The sequence below is a fragment of the Aspergillus puulaauensis genome, chromosome 8 (genome assembly GCF_016861865.1).
Source record: "Aspergillus puulaauensis MK2 DNA, chromosome 8, nearly complete sequence".
Lineage (NCBI taxonomy): Eukaryota > Fungi > Ascomycota > Eurotiomycetes > Eurotiales > Aspergillaceae > Aspergillus > Aspergillus puulaauensis.
Genome location: NC_054864.1, coordinates 2,680,668 through 2,699,349, shown reverse-complemented (window position 1 = coordinate 2,699,349; position 18,682 = coordinate 2,680,668). Strand labels below are relative to the sequence as shown.

The following is an 18,682-nucleotide window of genomic DNA, read 5'->3' as shown; positions in this document are numbered from 1 at the left end:
AGGAGATATAACATTCACTCATTTCTTCATCAAATAACATGGAGCGTACTCGCAGTAGAGAAGCGTATGCAACCTCTGGAGTCCATACTCGTAGCGTTCATACGCGAGGTTGTATCTAAGCCTTGCTGACCTCTGGCGTTTCAGTGTCCACATGCACCGTCCCCAAGGCCGCCTTTTCAGCCATCTGTTCCATGTGCTGGTCGAGCCCAACATCAGCCCGAGCCTGCGCTAGCATGACTGCATCCTCCTCTCCTGTGCGGCTATTGAAGACCCGGTCCATCTCCTCCAACGTGGCGCCCTTCGTCTCGGGGAGGAAGAACCAAACCCAAACAATTCCGCCAGCAAGGAAGACTGCAAAGAATAGGTAAGTGCCCCAGGCCCAAGCCTCGAACATAGGTGGGACGAAAAAGGCGACTGCGAAGTTGTTCACCTATAGTCCACCAAAGTTAGAAGCCGATAACATTAAGGAATTAAACCGGACAAAGGTGTCTTACCCAGTTACTAGATGCCCCGAAAGCCGCTCCCTTTGATCGAATGGACAACGGGAAAATCTCAGATACCAGCGTCCAACTCACTGGACCCCAGGTGGCACCGAAGGAACCAGTGTAGAGCCAAATGCAAACCACAGCAGTCCAACCTCCAACTACATGAGAAGGCCAATCGTGTCTGAATTTCGCAACGATAATGGCTGGGATGACCATGAATATCCACATGGCAATGGACCCGGCAATCAACATTGGCTTTCTGCCCACTTTGTCTATGATAAGCATGGCTGGGAGAGTCGATACGAAGAACACCACCCCAGTAACGCCAGTGGCAAGAAGTGCGGTTGTACCGCCAGTAAGACCTAAATCCTCAAAGACGTTACTCGCGTAATAAATAATGGCATCGATTCCCGACCACTGTTGAAAGAACATGACGAGCCACGCCGTTGCGACACGCTTGAAGGCGTCCCATTTGCGAAGAATGTGCCAGTATTGTGCCAACTCGCGCATAATGACACTCTGCTTCTCCCTCTCCGCGAGGTTCGGGAAATTCTTGGCAAATGCGCGCTGTTCAAACAATGTTTCGGCCTTGATCTCCTTGTATTCAATGTCGACCAAGGGGTGGTCGGTCGGGAGTTTGCGCAGGTAGGACAGTGTCTTGATAGCCTCCTCGTCTCTGCCCTTCTTGACGAGCCACCTCGGAGAGAACGGCAGCCACCATATTCCCAGCATCAGTATGGCAGCCGGGATACCCTGGATGATGGACGGTATTTGCCAGGCGAGGTTGGACTGGGTTTCACCAATTCCGCCAATGTTGTTGCTTCCGTATCCACACCAGAAGGACAGCATGATACCCAATATAGTGGCAAATTGGTAGAACGATACAAGAAAGCCTCGGAGCTCGGATGATGCTAGCTCGGCATTGTAGAGTGGGCTGTACTCATAACGGACATGTTAACTGTGCTCGATTTGGGTACATGAGACGATGGCAAGTCTACTTACCCAACACCGCTAAAGGTGCCCACACCGATCCCAGTGAAGAATCTCCCGGCGTAGAGGAGCGAGGGGTTGTGGTAGGTTGCGCCAACGTAGAGATAACTGCCGAGCACCACCCAGCAGCAAGCCATGAACATGGTGTACTTTCTTGAAAAGACCTCTCCCAGAATACCTGCAGACAAAGAACCCGTAATCCCACCAAGTTGGAGCACCGATGTCAACCAACCTGTGGCGCTGGAGGACTCGACCACAGACGGAAAGTTATCCTTGAAACGGTACATAACGAGAGACTGGCCGAGGACGCCCTGTTGGTAGCCATATTCAAAACCGCCGAATCTGTTCAAGGAACGTTAATGGAATGCTCGAAGAGGCCATCGGCCCATACGACCGACTCACGAGGCAAAGAAGGCGATGACCATAAGCTTCGGGTTATGCAAGAGATGTCGCCATCTGTTGTTATACAGTGACTTCTTGCGCTCTTCATGAGCAACGACATCGACAGGATCCATACTTTCTAGTCGCTTCGTATCAGGAATTAAAGCTGAACCAGATGATACCTACCTGGGGACTGAAGGCCTTTTGACTACCCCGGGAAAGGCACGACAGAGGAGTGGGGCAGACAAGGCAACTCGAAGCGCAATTCTAATGGATATAGGTCCCATTTGAAGCACTGCAATGCAAGGATCGCGTGTCGTGGCCATTTCTGGCCGAGTTGGCCGGCAGTGGAACCGAATGCAGAACCGGATATGGGCGTAGAGCTTCCATTTTCAACGGTTTGACTGTGTGCTTGTTGGCTAGAATCGGCTAGGGCAACGGCACGACGAAGACGCGCATTATCCTGGCCCAGAATGCCCAAGATCGTCAAGTATGGTTTGTGTCGGGGCTTAATCCTTCCTGAATGAGAGACGTCGGAAGTCCCCCGATGCTACTGTCATTCTGTTGCGGAGCCCCGGGTTTGGCCACCGCGGGAGAAGAAATTCCCGTCGCGTCTTCGAGTCTTCAGCAGTTCAGTGGTAGGCGAAGAATACGAATTAATGATGGAGTGCGCCGGGGCATTCTCCGCATTCGTGATACTAAGACTGCTAGCACGGAGTCCGGTGCGGGGCTTACAGGGCTCGAGTCCACCATTGGCATTTCTTGCACGGCTTAAAGACCAAGGTATACTTGGCATCCATCCTTGAGAGGTTGGGGGTGAGGGGATTGAAAAGGAAGGCCGAGCCCAGATGGTCATCTGGAGAGGACAATGCGACACAGGCCATCTCCACATGACACTCCTAGATGCCTACCTATCCATGGCCAGGGACTTTTGCTCCTTCACCGTACTTGGGTATTGGAATGCTTTGGAGCGAGTGTGATACTTCGTTCGAGGGAACGTGCTTACTGACAGGACCATATCGTGGAAAGACCCTCGACTCCCAGTTTGATTAGGTCACATCTACTTCCCCCAAAGCTATGGACAGGTTTAGGATGCCAGGAGAAACGGTTATAATTGGAACTGTGGTCCAAGAGGCGACGAACCGGAGATATACTTGACAGACTTGTGAGAACAGGATCCAGCAACCGTGCCAAGAATTTCAGAGAAATTGGACATTGGTGAGTCGCATTTTGTATGTCGGCATGATGGAAAAGAACCTGCCACTCCAATGTGTTGTCGCCGGTCTTGAAACCGCTGGATGGGAGCAGACCGTTCGACAAGTGCAATGGCGACAGAGTATGGACACGGGTGAAGCGCAGCTCCAGGCAGCTAATGGCCTATGCACGATTCTTTCAACGCGCTCTCAGGACTGACAGTGTGACGAACAGATTCGCATCGGTCGGTCCGTTAAGGACGATTGATGCACATTGTCGCTGGAATGTTCCATCATGAGCTACAGATGAAGGCAGCTTTTTTTCCGAACCATCCAGGATACACAAGCGCCAGGTCCCTAGGTCATGGCAAGTCTCATGGCTGAACGGTCATCCCGAGCTGCTTGGGAGAGCCAAGGCATCCGAAGGCGCACATGGGCATTCCCATCTTGGGCTGGTAGTCGCCAACAACTATTGGCGAAAATGGTTCATCCGGGAGCTTATGCTGGAAAAGGTTCCGGACTCGACAGCATTAATATGGCGCGTCTGTATTACAAGTCGGCCAAGATCCAGTGCGTGTTCCATGCATCGTAGAACGGTTAATAAGTCACAGATCCTAGAGAAGCCCAAGGTTGCAATTGTAGAAGGGTGTCGAGTAAATGAACTCAGTCAGATTTCTCGCTTTGACGCACGCATTCTGATGGACCATCCAACGCCTGTGCTCTTACCATAGCCTTCTCTTCTCGAACAGTTTTTACTAAAATCGCGGTAGTCCAGACTGCCAATGCAATTGAACAGCCGACCATCGCCCACATTCCCCGGGTAAAGCGCGGCGCCAGATCAGCGGAGTAGAATATAATGCTCCACCAGGCATTGACAGCATTGTTACCCAGGTTCATGCTAGCGATAACAACAGAACGCTGGCGGGCATCTCGGTTTCGCATGGCATCATTGGCCCAGGCAAAGAATGTTGCTTGACACGCATAAACTGCACCTGCCCAGTAGTAGGCACCGAATACAGTTGCAGTGGAATCGAACCGGGCTAAAATAAGGGCGGAGGTGACAACTCCAGTAATTCCAATAAAGTAACCAACGATGTATCGTTTGCCGCCGAATAAATCCGTCAGAGTGGCCCAGAATAACGTGGAAATGATCCCCACAGCAGGAACCCCAGTGGGATAGTTATTGAGTTGAGGTACCGAGTACTTGATTGTAGGGTGTGCCTTCATATAAAGTGCCAGAAGAGTATTTGACGAGAACGATTCCGTCTCGCCCGCAATCACCCAAAGAATGACAAACCCCCACCAGTACCAGGTAGTAAACAGCTCTTTCAAGAATGCTCTGTTGATTGGAGCGCGGTCGGCGTTCACCGTTGTCAGTCGTGATACAGCCAATGCACGTTCAGATGGAGTGAGATACGGAGCTCTCGTGGTTGTCGGCGTGTCTGGAAACAGGAACAGCCCATATATTGCAATCGGAAGGGTGATCAAGCCGTCGATCTGGATCAGTTAGCAACGTGAAACTGCCAAGGAGCTCTTCATATTAATAGAAGCATTTAAGATAGCAAGAGTAAGTACTTACTATGAATAGCCATCGCCAACCCGACAAACCTGCTGCGCCGTCCAGCGATGAATGGATTCCTGTTTGGATAAAGCCGCCAAACATGGTGCCAGCCAGACCACTCGCGGTGAAAATTCCGCTTCTTTTCCCTAGTTCACGCTCGGCATACCATGATCCTAGGATGTAATGGGTCCCTGAAAAGGTGCTTGCCTCAGCCAACCCCAGAAAGAACCGGATAGCCATGATACCTTGAGGGTTGTGGACCGCGGCCGTAATCATCGTCAACCCACCCCACAGGAGGACCATGGATGGGAAGAAGATCCGAGGCGGCAGGTAGGTTAGTGCCAGGTTCGAAGGGACCTGGCCGAGGATATAGCCCACGGTAAAAATGGTGTTGATGACAGTGAGCTGGTTGCCTTTGAAGGCCAGCTCCTCCTCCATGCCCGAGACATACGCGTTGGTGAGGTTGGAGCGGTCAAGATAGTTGAAAAAGTAGGTTACGCAGCAGAAGGAGAGGATAAAGAAGTCGATCTTGACGAGCAGCCTCTTTTCAGGGTCCTTGATCCACCACATTGTGTGTCAAACACGGTGAGACCGCGAGTTCAGGTTGGCGGTTGAGAGTTGGGACCGAGGGTCAAGACATTATTTCAGGCGGAGAGCTACCGAGATCCGATGATGCAACGGCAATGCGACCTCGACGATCCAAGAATATCAATACGGAATAATCAATGGCAATCAACGTACGGAGTACACAGTTGGAGTGAGGAAAATCTGCCTCGAAGTGGAAATTCCGGGGAGCAAATCGGTTGCTGCCTAAGGCAGTAAGCACACCAAATCGGGCCGTCACGTGTGCCCCTTTGAATTTTTGGCTCAGCCTCACCACCATCGCGATCTCTTTCTCTCTCTCTCTCTCTCTCTCTCTCTCTCTCGCTGTCACTCGCTCGGTCTTTCAGTTCCTGAGCTAAAACCCTTATACTATGCGGCCCTCCTTCCGCTCTCCCTTTGATGTCGCCGCCATTGGAGCCTCGGGTTCCTCTCTACTAGTCGCAGACCCACGACCCTGCGTCTCGCCCGCCTTGCAACTACCCGACCGCAGCCGGGGATGAAGGCCTTCAAGCTGCCCTGGAGGGTCGGCCCCAGCTCGGCGAAGGACGCCCTATCCATAAGTGAGAAAGAACACCAGGACTACCTGCCCACGGCACCCACTCACTTCAACTTCTTCTCCTCGCAACTGGATTCCTGCGTGGAAGCCTCGACCATCGATGGCCTGAAAGCACTCTACAACCCACTTTGCCCCTTGCTGGAGGATGGAACATACCCTGGACTGTGGTGGTTGGACGTAACGGCGCCCTCGGAAGACGATATCGAGACACTCTCGCGCATCTTTAACCTCCATCCGCTCACAACGGAGGACATCAAAATTCGGGAGAACCGTGAGAAGATCGAAGCCTTCGGTCCGTACTACTTCTTGTCCCTCCGACCAGCTCTCCAGGTCGAGACCCACGAGGGAGCACAAACATCTACTGTCAACGTCTATGCTGTCGTGTTCCGCAATGGGGTGCTCAGTTTCTCAATGGGGGACAATCCCCATGTGGGCCATGTCCGAAACCGTATCAAAGAACATCAGAGTCACATGTCGCTGACCAGTGACTGGATCTGCTATGCACTTATGTAAGTTATGTTCTCGTGCTCGCAAGTTCTCCACTAATTCTCCGCAGCGACGACATTGTCGACGGTTTCGCCCCTTTTATCAACCAGGTAGAGAGCGGAGTGGAAACGATGGAAGACAGTGTTTCCATCACCCGGCCGGACGACATTGGTTTGGCTCTTCAACAAATCTACAAATGCCGGAAAGAGGTTCTGCACATCCGACAATTGCTGAATGACAAGACGGACGTGCTTCGGTGCTTCGCCCGCCACTGCGAGGCCTTTGGCGCCTCCTCGTCGCAGGTGACACTATATCTCAGCGACATCCAGGATCACGTCCTGACTATGGTAGCGAACTTGGATGCAGCGGAGCAAATGCTGTCGCGTGGCCAGTCCAAGTATCTAAGCCAACTATCCTTTGACTCCACCCGGATGCGCAACCAGATAATGCACGCGCTGAGTCGGCTGAGTATGATTGCGGGAATCATCGTTCCTTGCCAGTTCGTGACCGGTCTCTTTGGCATGAACGTGACTGTTCCAGGGGAGGATAAGAATACATTAGCCGGATGGTTTAGTATTCTTGGAATAATCCTCGCGCTGATTCTGCTCTTTCTTTCTATCGCTCGAAAACTACGCCTTCTCTAATCCATCTGGCGATGGGAAGGACTGCTTGGACACCGTTGTAGTTGGGTTGTGCCCCGTTTACTATCTTTCTATGACACTATCTAGATTAATTTACTCTCCATCTATGAGCCACATCGTGTTCGCTGCTCTAAAATCCTGTCAAACAGCTATTTAACGAGTAGACATAATTCACGAATCAGGCTTGTCAGTTTAGACGCGTGGTGAATCTGTTGGTGTTAGGGATTCAGGATATATATATCCCCCATGGTAGAGCAAGTGCCGATGTACTCCATACTCTCCCCTTTATTAGATTATTGCCGAAACTGTCGCATTACTATGTTTTAAGCTACTGAGAAACAAACCCCACGAGGGTCCCCTTATTCTACCCCGTAGAATTCTCGAAACGAATCGTCGCGCCAGATCTGGTGAAGTGGCCAGGCGAATCTGATACATAGTCCGTCATAGCGTCCTTCACACTGGGGCTGACTCGCATTCCACAACCAATAACACAAAGTAGCAGCAGAAGGCCCCACCGATCGCGTATGAGACAATTGGGCCAGAAGACTCTAGACCCGATCTTGCCTTCGCTGGTTGGACGCTTGGTTTGTGCCTGAAGCTCTGAACTGGCACCGGTGACACTAATTGTCAGCAATAACAACCATAAAGTTTCCTCCCCCCAGTCCAGACTGCTTATGTCGATATCCCAGACAGAATGAGCCTTTCTCCCCTAGATGTGGGAGTCCAGCGCTTCCTGGAATTCACAGTGACGCTTGTTTTCCCAGAAGTGTACTCTACAGGGCAGCTTGACGCTGCGACACAGGCCCTGCTCTCAGAATGGCCCACACTTGGCTCGCGACTAAACTCACTGGTATTTTCCTCGAGAATGCGTGTTAATGCCTGTACTGATAGTCATCACAGCGAACTGACCTCATCCCAAGCGAACCCGACAACCTACCCAATATCTACCGAGGACAATTCCTCGAAAAGAACCTCGAGGATGTCATCGACATCGCCAAACCGAAGCAGATGAAGGACGATATTAGGAAGCTGGATAAGCTCTTCAAGTTCTCGAACAGCCTGAAGAAAGCGCTGCGAGGGCAGGTCTTCCAGGTTCGCGCGCTCCTGTTGCAAAACGCTACGGTCATACGATTTGTATTCCAGCATCCTTTCTGCGATGCGACTGGTGCGTATACCTCTTCAATGATCAAGGCGTACCCTGACAATAACAGGCGGATATAGGATTGCAGAAGCATACTGCGACATTCTGAGTGGAAAGAAGGTCCCAGATGTATCGTTTATGAGAACCCCCCTGAGACTGTACGATGGAACCACGCAAGAAGCGACAAATGAAAAGAACACCCAGAATACAACGGAGATAGTTAATCGAACACGCGAATTATTCGTCTGGAGCTGGCGAGCTCTACTCCAAAAGGGCGTCAAACTGATCGTGCGAGACCTGCTGCATCCCAGCCGGGTCGAGAACACGCTATACATTCCGGAAGAACAGCTAAGAGCCTGGAAAGAAGAAGCTCAGAGGCAAAACATCAGCGTCACTGACCATGATCTCCTTACCGCATTTATCTATCAGGTATGAAGTCCATGCCCTTCAGGTCTACCCTCAAGTAGTAACATTTACAGTCCGCGTACGAGCAATCCCTGCCCCAAGACTACAGCATCATATTCGGCATCCGACGACAACTCCAGAACCAAACCCCAATGCACAACTCTTGTTTAGTACTCCCTATCAACCTTGACTCCCTCCATGACGGCAATCGATCAAAGCCCGCGGCGCTCCCTAAGATAGCAGCCGAAGTGCGACGCACAATCCTCCAAGCCCGACAACCAGAGTGTCTTTCTAAACTGCTACAGTTCCATGCAAACCCAAATACAAGGCCCATGATTCCGCGATGGATTGGACGCAAAGCCTCTCAGGTGTCGGTGACCTCGTGGGCTGATTTACCTTTCTTTAACCTTGACGCGCGAGGGACGACGCCGAGCTTTGTGTTTGGAGAGCTCGATTTGTGGGGACTTTTGAAGATGTTTGGACTCTCTATGGACGATATTATTATAACTTGGAGGGATCAAGCAGCAGGAGAGGATGGAAACGGTGGCTATTGGATTCGAGGGAGACTGGATAAGGCTGCGTGGGAGAGAATGGCCGAAGCCCTTAGCCAATAGAGCTGTGGCGAGCATAGACCGAGCTGAATTGTTATGAATGCTAATGCATCTAGATACAGAGTCAAACATTTCAACTAGGCAAAGAGTCTAGACAGTAAAGCTCCCGGTCAACCGAATATCACGACTCGAACTGCCCACATAAACCCGGAATGCCCCCTCGGGCACAACCCACTTCTGTCGTACGACATCCCAATAGCTGATATCTCGACGCGTGAGTTCGAATACCGCGAGTCCGCTCTCACCAGGCGTAAGGCTTAGTTTGTCGAACCCTCGCAGCTGCTTGGGCGGCGTCGATGGAGCCGAGTCGGGATATCCAATGTAGAGTTGAGCGACTTCGGCGCCAGTGACCTTACCGGTGTTGTTCACATAGGCACTGACTGTTCCAACTGAAGCGAAAAGATCAGACGGACCACCGACAACGGTCTCACCGGTGGTTGGACCGGGCTTTGCGATGACAGCCGTCGCAAGAGTCGAGTAATTGAATGTAGTGTACGCTATCAACACGTTAGTCGCATCCTCGAAGACATCCAAGGGACTTACACAAGCCAAATCCAAACTCATATCGTGGCTGGATCTCGTTCTGATCGAAATGCCGGTAGTCGATGAACAGGCCCTCGGAGAAGTTGTCAGTCAACTCTGTGGTCCACGTTGCGCCGTAGTCCTTTTCAGATTTGCCGATTGTATAGGGCAGCTTCCCACTGGGCGATTGGTCACCGAACAAGACATCGACGAGGGCATGTCCGCTTTCTTGACCGGGTAGACCAGCCCAGACGATGGCGACGACGTTGGGCTCTGCGAGGATCGTCTCGAGGGTGATGGGCCCGACGCTATGAACGACGACAATCGTGGGCGTGTTGGTCCTCGCGACAGCCTGGACCAGGGCGTTCCCATTGTGCCAGGGGTCGAGGTGGTTGCGGTCGCCGGCGTGGTCTTCGACTGTAATGTACCTGCTACGTGTTAAATCTGTGATAAAGAGGTGAACAGAGCACGCACCCTTCGCCAGAGTCCGAAGTGATAAACACGATGGCAGTTTCAGCAGAAGCAGCAGCAGAAGCGCCAGCAGAAGCTTCATCGGTGGTACTAGTGACGATGTTCGTGCCTGCTGAGAGCTTCTCCTTGATAGCATCCAGTGGAGCAACGAGATACTATGCGAATTAGTCTCTTTCTATCAAGCTTCAAGGTTGAACATACCGGATATTCGGCTGTACCACTGCCCCATCCTTGAGCAAGAGTTCCAGTGTTGCAGCCCCGGTCTTCACACGCGTTGGCGCCGTCTGGGTTAACAATGGCATCAGATCCAATAATCGCAAGACTGGCAGGAGTGCCCAGTGGCAGGCTGTGGTTATTATTCTTGAGCAACACGATAGAGTCTCGCGCAATCTTCCGTGCAAGATCGCCATGCTCAGGTGTCGTCACATTAACAGACGCCACACCCCCATCCCAGCTGCTAAATGCGACTTCAGGATAGCCCTTGTCCTGGCCGAGCAGATACCACGATGCGACAACACGAGTCACCATATCATCGAGGCGCTCCTGGGGGACAGAGCCGTTTGTAATCGCCGCAGCCAAGTTATCGCCCCAGTATATGCTACCGGGTGGTTGATTGAAGTCAGAGCCTGGCATGGTCATATCGAGGCCTTCTACTGCACTCTTGACTGTACTATGTTGTGCATTCCAATCGGAGAGGACATGGCCTTTGAAGCCCAGCTCGCCTTTGAGCAGACCGTTTAGGATGGCGTCGTTCTCGCAGGCCCAAGTCCCGTTGACTTTGTTATAAGAGCACATAACAGAGGCGACATTCGCCTTGACGGCGTCATAGAACGGCCAGAGATACAGCTCATGCATTGTCCGGTCGTCAGCAACGGAGCTAATAGTCTCGCGGTTATGCTCTTGCTCATTGAGAATGAAGTGCTATCACGATTAGCATTGAACAACCCAGTTTACTTGAAGAGCATACTTTGGCACAGGCCTGTACACCACTCCCCTGCATACCCTGAACTGCCTCCGAAGTGGCAATCCCCATAAGATACGGATCGTTTGAGAAACCCTCCCAATTTCTGCCCGCACTAGGAATCTTCCCTAGAGCACCAAGGGCAGGCCCAAGCTGGACATGCACGCCGAGCGCCTTGGACTGCTCACCCATTGCAGCTCCACGAGCCCGGATAAGTTCGCGATCCCACGTCGCACCAGCATTGATTCCAGCCGGAAACACAGTAACGGGATTCGCAAAGCGCACGCTCAACGGCCCGTCCTGGAGACACAGTGACGGGTAGGAAATCGACTCGGGCTTGTACGTATTCCCGACACAGGGGCCCTGCATCCAGGTCACGCCGGTTACGATACCGACCTTTTCATCCTGGCTTAGCGCTGCCAGGTCTGTTGCTGCTTTCTGGTATGCTTCATCCCACGTTATGGCCTGTCCAGCGGCAAGTGTAGCCGCCAGGAGGACGGTCGAAACTGTCGAAGTAAGCGAACGCATAGCTAAAGACAGTCCAAGCACAAACACACAAAGTTGGTACCCCGCGGGCTCCTTACAGGGGGCAATGGCTCATTTTAATAGCTATGCCCAGAGAGAATGTGCGGCGTGCACCGGCCGGGCCTGGATTGTCACGGAAATGCGCCCAGAAGTTGAGGCTTGGCTGGACATTCTCCGCGTCTTGTCGCAGACAAAGTGAGCGAAAAAGAAGCGGGCAGTATTATGGTTGGCCAGAGTGAACAGGGGAGAGGCCGGCAACAGGCAGAGAAAGGAAGAACCGGATGGGATCAGGCTGTTGTGCCTTCCTCCGCCTTGGCTGTAGATCGCATTCTATCTGACTCGCGGGGTTCTACGACCCAAGAGTCCAAGAGTCCAAGACTCCAAGACTCTGGATCGGGGTAATTGCCGGTTAATTGTTGCTCCCTTGCTTAAAGCAAACTTTGTGCAACATGCAAAGGGTGCTCACTGCTGGCAGACAAAGGGGGAGCACGATCTAGCCAGGCGATGCGAACTTGTACCCCTGTATAAGGGCGGGATATCCAAAACAGTTATTATTAAGTGACATGTTCCTGTAATCTGTTCCTGCAGAGCTATCTGGCAAATCCTTGTTCATATTCCGGTACATTCGGCCTATTTAGCCTACTCGCCCAGCACCTTCTCGACCACTTTCGCATGTTGGAGGAAGACTTCATCCTTCAGCCGCCTGCCAACTAACTGCACATGGCAGGGTGCTCCTTCTACCTCCTCGGGGTTGTCTAGTACTGTTAGCATCTTTAATCAGGAATAAAGGAGTAAGCCCTACACTCAGGAGTATACGCCACGTCGCGCACGAACTCGGCATCAGCAGCTTGATTTGCGTATCTGAATGGGATTACACAAGCAGGGTACTGCATAAGTTCAGCATAAATATCCAAAATTTTCAAAGCAGAGGGAGCGCCTACATCCACCATATTCCAGATAACTGTGTAGATAGTATTGCCGTATGTATCGTTGAGAGGCGCGCAGCTTTGGTAGCCAGGGCCCAAAACCACGTCAACGCCGCTTTTCAACCAGGCCTGCCGCATCTTCGCTGCAACTTGTGCCTTGGCGATATTAAAATCATATAGCTGGCGCAAGGTGGGCTCGGGACCGGTGTTTTCAAGATTGTATATCATACTGAGCGATGGAATGTACGGTTCACCCCCGTTGGCCACATTGCGCAACGGCGTGCGGTCCGGATCCATATTGAAGAAGCGGAAAGCTAGGTCGCAAGCATCTGCCAAAGACGGAATCTCATCTAAGGAGAGATTTACAATTCGATGGCCAGACGTGGCAAGCTTGCGAGTCGCGGTGTCTATAGTCCGCTGCATACAAGGATGGAGTGGAAAAGCGGGATCCTCTGGTAAGACTCCGATAGTGAGTGGCGATTCTAGCTTCGGTGGCTCAATGTACGGGAACCCAAGAGAATTGTCGTCCAGATTCTCCGGATGGGATGAGACGACCGTTTTGAAGAACAACTCTGCATCGCGCGCAGAGGTGCAAAGAGGCCCAGTTGCGACTGCGATGCCTCCCGCAAGGCCAATCCGCCCAGGTGGTGTTTGACCGGCAAAGGGGAGTCTCCCAACAGAGGGCTTGAATCCCTGAATACCGCAGCACAGCGACGGAATGCGGAGCGAGCCCGCAACATCAGTTCCGGCGCCCAGGATAGACCCACGCATTGCTATCAGGGCACCCTCGCCACCGCAGCTACCCCCGGCTGTCAAGTTGCGTCCGTACGGGTTGCGAGTCCGGCCAAAAACATTTGTATGGGAGTCGGCAGCCATCATTGTTTGGGGCAGGTGAGTCTTTACGTAGATAACCGCGCCAGCCTCAGTCAGGATATTCACCATAGGGCTGTTGAACGTGAGTGCAGGCCGATCCAGAAACGAGACGTAGCCAAGCGTAGACTGGACCCCGATGACATTGTAAGAGTCTTTTAAACTGATAGGGATGCCATGGAGAGGGCCAGTAAGCTCCCCAGTTTCCGCATATCGACGGTCTAGTTCTCTCGCGCGCTCCAAGGCCTGGTCGAAGAATATCTCCGTCAGACAGCGCGTGAGCTGGTGGGCAATGGCCGCGCGTTTGCAAAACGCCTTTGCGACATCGTAGGCGCTGAACTCGCCGCTTCTAAGGCGTGCAAGCAAACCGGTGACATCTGAGGTCTCTGTTATGTCGAGCTCACGCTCGGTCAGGATACCAGCTTGGCGGGGGATATCAAGTATATTATCTTGCGAGGAAGCCTTTTCCAATAGCTCAGGCTTCACCCGCCATTCCGGGGGTATTTTGGCTGTGAGTTCGTCTCGTTTGCGCTGTGCCTTCTGTGGCCACTCCATTGTTAGATTATTAGAGGTTTACACAAGACTGGGGTGTATCGAGCCTACCTACGTGCTTATATGTCTTTCATCGGCAATTTATTGTAGGTGACGCAGACATCGGGCAGAGTAACGTCAGGCATTCGGTGTTGACACCAGTCCAGTATCTCCGAGCAGTCAGGACCAGGATATCGGTCTATTGGGCACTTGTGCAAGTGTTGTGCATTCAACTATGCAGATACCTAAACAGCGAGGGGTTCGCCGACCGACATTGTCGGATGCCGAAGGCTGCTTGGCGTGACAGGGATAGAGGCCGGAATAACATTGCTCCCTTGAATGAAAGAGGATGGATGATGTAGCAAGATTCAACAATAGACCGAAGAATCTCCATCGAAGGTGGTTTGTTTGTTTGATGGTGTGATTGATGGAGGGCCTCGCAACACCTTCCCGAAATGGACAAGCGCGGCCTCGGCTGTTCTACGATCACAGATGCTCTCAGGACTCAACAGAATGATTCAATCAAAAATGAGGGACATGGTATTTCAGCTGGGGTATTTACATAATTCATAACAAAAAGCTCAGTAACAAGTAACGAGTACATCTAAAACCAAGGCAGGTACGCCGTGTTCACATAATCAATGTTCTCCGGGGGACACTCGATGCGGTCCTTGCAGGTGCCAAAGATGCGGTCCCACAAGCGCGTCTGCTTGCCGTAGTTCCCACTCGACTTCCATCCGTGGCGGTGGTGCAGGTCGTGGTCTTCGATGATGAGCTCAGATTTGAAGAGTCGCAGCGCCCAGCTCAGGGTGTTCGGGGGAATCGCCACGATGCGCAATCCACTGTGGCCAGCCAGTTCGGCGTAGACCACGTACATGTGACAAATCCACCACTCGTAGAATCCCATCGGCATGCCCATCAGTTTCATGGAGAAGTAGGTCATCAGCGGGATACCGGCAATGTCGAATAGCTCCTGCTCGAGATCGGCGTACAGCGTGAGGAGCGGGTTGGGATGCTTGGTCAGGTGGTGGGTTCGGTGGTATTTCCAGAGTCCGCCAACTTCGTGCATCAGACGGTGGTACCAGTAGAACCAGAAGTCAAGAATGATTCCATATAGACCAGCCTCTACAGGCAGCCACCACCAGTTGATTGTGGAAGGGGCCTGGCTCTGCCGGTATGCCAGAAACACGGTGAAGACCGGTCGGAAAGTCGAAGTTGAGATAAGAGAGCGGGCCACCTTTGCAACACCCACGTCTGGTACTCCATCACGCTCATGGACGTCACCATCGAGGAAACCCGTCTGGTGGCCGACGCGGCGCAGTACGTGCAGCTCGTGGATTGCAATCAGCTTGAAAGCAAGGCTGTAGAAGATGACGGCGCCGAGTGCGGTCAGGTTCTTGCCGGTATAGGAGGTATAGACATGGTGAATAACGAGTGGAATGATGGCGTGTGTAATCACCCATCGGTGCTGCTGGATCTCAGGCAGGTAGGGCACCTTGTCGGTCTTTTCGTGGATCGGGACGTCCTTGTCAAGAACGATGGGATGGATGTCCAAAATTTCGTACAGCCAGTGATGCAAACTCCACTGACTTTTGTCTGACTTTTGCCAGGTGGACTTCATCGAGTCCCTGGGATTTCGTTGAACGCTCATGATGGACAAAGGGTTTTGTGCGGGTTGTCGTAGATCTGGGCGACTCGAGTTGGATGTGGGAACATGGGGGATTTTTATACCCGCGACCCAGAGCCCCAGTGAATATCAGATTGCCCCAACGTCGGCTGTGATTTGGCCGCATGTGATATTCATTGGAAGAGTGGTTCGCTGGGTCGCCAAAGAAAAGTCCCAGTGAGTGTGAAGGAGAGCGCCACTTATCCCCGCGGGCTGTGCAGATCCTCCAAACAGGGTGCCTGGTGGCCCACAAAACTGGTTAGGGGGGAAATTAGGGCGAACATGGTGAAATCAGGCCAACGCTCCAGACTCGCAGAGGTCGCCCTTTTCGTATATCGCACGTCGCCACAGCGTTGACACTCGACATGGCCTGCTGCCCCGGATTATCTCAACGTCGTCCCTCCTCGCCGTCCTCGGTCTCTCACCCCGCAAGCCGCCGCCCCAGACGCAACCTCCAGACCAGGTCACTCTGACTCTCATTCAATCCATTATCCTCGTTTTTCTCGTCCTGCGCGCTCGATAAATGGCATCGAGCCTTGAATTGACGGTTCCCGAGCGGCTTCGACGGGAGTGGCCTGTGATCCCCGTGGGCCACATGAAGGGCATTGACGTCGCCTCGGCGTGTTCTGTGAAGATTTCTCATCAGTCCGAATCAACCCACAAATCGAAGGCTTTGGCTGGTGCCTGAAGATGCGCGAACCGAGATTGAAACGAAAACCTCCCTGCCTGAACCCTGGGTTATCGAGATCTACCGAGACGCGACGATCTGCCGGGTGCTTGACGAGTGTTGAATCGATGACAGGCTGGAGTCTGGACAGAAGGGGAAAGGCTAGGCCGAATTGCGCACGTCGCGAGGATTCGTGACTCCTAATCAAAACAACCCCAGGAGGTCGACTAGCGAGGATGAAGTTGTCGTGGTGTTGTGATTGTGCTACACATGGCTGAGTCATCCTCCACATCTTCGCCATACCTAACTTTACTATCCACCACTCCACGACTCCTTCCTCGTGCATTCGCCAGATCAGCAGCATCTTAGCAATCTCTTCGGTTGAGAAATGCGGTAGTCTGCTACCCATTCCCTGTGATTGCCGCTGCCTATCGGGCCGCGACCTCGAGGAATGGCGCAACATGGAATGACTCAATCTTGAGATTCGCCCCATTGATGGACAGCGCACTGAACTTCTGGAGTCTGAGCTATTGTTTGTGGACCGGGCACTCAGGGGCCAACTGGCAGATCCCTGGCGCTTAACGCTCAAAACATCCAACGGCCATTGTCATGTTTGCAATGAGCCTCGTCCACGCGGCATGCGAAAGCATGGATCTACTTTTCAAGCGTGTATCCAGCACTCCCAGGTATCAGACTACATTGCGAGCTCGACATCAAAGCAACTGTCTGATGCCTGGCGCGGGTCAACATCGGGTTATCTCGAGGCTCTAGCCCTTGTAACGTGCTGTAGCTTCGCCAATTAGATGGACAACACCACGGGGAGCCTCGCGTGAATGCTGCAGGGGAGGCTCCAGGCACCAGGGTTTGTCTTTCGAGTTTTGCTGGGACGGGGCTTGAAATCAGATGAAACAGACCATTATTGTGGTTCTGTGTTCGAGGTCGCTCAGAGTCGTTCTCGATACCTCTGGCATCTCACCTGCATCTCGCACAGCTTTCTCTTTTGGGAATAGCGCCGCCATAGGGCCTTGATGCACTCGAAGAACATTCCATTTCTGCCAGCATCTGGTCTGAGTCGTCGGTTTAGTATCTTCACATGTCCGGCAGATCCGTCAGAATCCCAACGGTTTGGCTGGTTTTGTCATTGTTATCAGATGGACATGCATGTGGCGACTGTTATCCGGCCCGTCCTGCTAACTACCTGATGAGCATATGAACACATCCAATCCTGACTTCTAAAATAATAACAGGATTTATCCCCGTCCTATGATCATGCTTAACATCATATCGCAACACAAACATCATGCTGAATTCAGTCCTCCCTCCCATCCTGCCAAGTCGAACAGTTTGCACATCGTAGCGCCTAGATCCATCAATATTACCAACCACAAAAATAGCGGGAAAAATAGCGAAAGCAGAATGAACTCACCTTATCACTGATCCACTTGAGGCAGTACTTACACTTGATCTGCCGCTTAACGATCTTATCATGCGAGATGACCATGTACAACTGCGCCAGCGCATACAAGGTCAAGCTGATACCGAGAAAATTGATAGCCTTTTCCAGAAAGACACTGTAGCCGATTAATCACTGCAACGGAATAACTGCAATCCCAGTAATCAGAATATGAAGAGAACGCACCCATACGCCAAAACAAGCGCCCCGTCGTCCCGCGCCTGCTCCAGGGTGTTATACCCCCTCCACTCACGATAATGCGGGCCCTTTGACAAAATCGCAAACTTCTCATCCATATTCTTCATAATAAACGGCAGAAGCGAAACGATGGGGAGAACGACATCCGAAATAAACGAGTTGACGACGCCCGTGAAGGCCTGCGCGATGCTACAGTCTGTTAGTCCACAATACAAATATATATACTATCAGGCCACCATTATATCCGTAGAAAAAAAGAAAGGGCTTCTACATCAAACCCAACGCGACTTCGAGGACGTTGTCGCGCGCTGCGAAGTCGATGAATCCCTGCCAGGCGCGGTGGACGTGTTCTCCGGCGTCGTGGCTGACGCGCCTGATTGTTTCTGTGCTCTCTCCGAGGCCGCGCATGTTGTGAATAATACTATGCGAATAATGCTTGATTTCGATAATTGCTGAGTTGAAGCAAGTTGAGAGCGATGCGGGGGGGTGACGTTTTAAAGCTGGCGATCATCAACAACACGTCACGCGGTTATACATCGAGGAAGCGCAGCGCCAAGGCAATATATTGCATGAGTTCTAAATATTGTTCCCAAATAGGACATTTGGGTTGTTGTATCTTTTGGTCGTGTAGTCGCGGAAAGTATGTTGTGCTGTAAGATATATATTTACACACCTGCCGTCCTTTCCCAGCGTATATATAACTGGCCAGCACTAGATGTAGTCTATACTAAATACAGAAAGCGACATGACAATCGAATTGAGCTATACCCATTTAAGGTTAGGAATGCATGACCTTTATAGGACTTATATATAGATGCTTAAATAGGAGTATTATTACA

The 18,682-nt window shown here is 52.0% G+C and overlaps 8 protein-coding genes across 8 annotated transcripts; 2 read left to right on the top strand and 6 right to left on the bottom strand.

Annotated features, from left to right (window-relative positions):
• Positions 1-115: 115 nt before the first annotated feature.
• On the bottom strand, positions 116-1,990 carry APUU_81031S (sugar porter family MFS transporter; the record flags this gene model as incomplete). Its single annotated transcript, XM_041697377.1, has 4 exons — positions 116-430; positions 495-1,419; positions 1,488-1,817; positions 1,878-1,990. 4 exons carry the CDS (start codon positions 1,988-1,990, stop codon positions 116-118), a joined length of 1,683 nt encoding a protein of 560 aa, XP_041562914.1.
• A 1,722-nt stretch (positions 1,991-3,712) lies between these two features.
• APUU_81030S (putative MFS pantothenate transporter) lies at positions 3,713-5,180 on the bottom strand (the record flags this gene model as incomplete). Its single annotated transcript, XM_041697376.1, has 2 exons — positions 3,713-4,546; positions 4,629-5,180. The coding sequence occupies 2 exons, from the start codon at positions 5,178-5,180 to the stop codon at positions 3,713-3,715; spliced, it is 1,386 nt and encodes a 461-aa protein (XP_041562913.1).
• A 529-nt stretch (positions 5,181-5,709) lies between these two features.
• On the top strand, positions 5,710-6,899 carry APUU_81029A (magnesium transporter CorA family protein; the record flags this gene model as incomplete). The annotated part of the gene is made up of 2 exons (XM_041697375.1): positions 5,710-6,278; positions 6,326-6,899. The coding sequence occupies 2 exons, from the start codon at positions 5,710-5,712 to the stop codon at positions 6,897-6,899; spliced, it is 1,143 nt and encodes a 380-aa protein (XP_041562912.1).
• Positions 6,900-7,590: 691 nt separating this feature from the next.
• APUU_81028A (uncharacterized protein) lies at positions 7,591-9,056 on the top strand (the record flags this gene model as incomplete). The annotated part of the gene is made up of 4 exons (XM_041697374.1): positions 7,591-7,746; positions 7,797-8,061; positions 8,126-8,466; positions 8,517-9,056. The coding sequence occupies 4 exons, from the start codon at positions 7,591-7,593 to the stop codon at positions 9,054-9,056; spliced, it is 1,302 nt and encodes a 433-aa protein (XP_041562911.1).
• Positions 9,057-9,143: 87 nt separating this feature from the next.
• Positions 9,144-11,535, bottom strand: APUU_81027S (beta-glucosidase; the record flags this gene model as incomplete). The annotated part of the gene is made up of 5 exons (XM_041697373.1): positions 9,144-9,550; positions 9,597-10,003; positions 10,050-10,201; positions 10,248-10,967; positions 11,014-11,535. The coding sequence occupies 5 exons, from the start codon at positions 11,533-11,535 to the stop codon at positions 9,144-9,146; spliced, it is 2,208 nt and encodes a 735-aa protein (XP_041562910.1).
• Positions 11,536-12,171: 636 nt separating this feature from the next.
• Positions 12,172-13,400, bottom strand: APUU_81026S (uncharacterized protein; the record flags this gene model as incomplete). Its single annotated transcript, XM_041697372.1, has 3 exons — positions 12,172-12,287; positions 12,335-12,419; positions 12,474-13,400. The coding sequence occupies 3 exons, from the start codon at positions 13,398-13,400 to the stop codon at positions 12,172-12,174; spliced, it is 1,128 nt and encodes a 375-aa protein (XP_041562909.1).
• Positions 13,401-14,463: 1,063 nt separating this feature from the next.
• APUU_81025S (sterol desaturase family protein) lies at positions 14,464-15,510 on the bottom strand (the record flags this gene model as incomplete). Its single annotated transcript, XM_041697371.1, has 1 exon — positions 14,464-15,510. One exon carries the CDS (start codon positions 15,508-15,510, stop codon positions 14,464-14,466), a length of 1,047 nt encoding a protein of 348 aa, XP_041562908.1.
• A 1,991-nt stretch (positions 15,511-17,501) lies between these two features.
• APUU_81024S (MscL family protein) lies at positions 17,502-18,251 on the bottom strand (the record flags this gene model as incomplete). The annotated part of the gene is made up of 4 exons (XM_041697370.1): positions 17,502-17,552; positions 17,619-17,763; positions 17,832-18,032; positions 18,115-18,251. 4 exons carry the CDS (start codon positions 18,249-18,251, stop codon positions 17,502-17,504), a joined length of 534 nt encoding a protein of 177 aa, XP_041562907.1.
• Between the last annotated feature and the right edge of the window lie 431 nt (positions 18,252-18,682).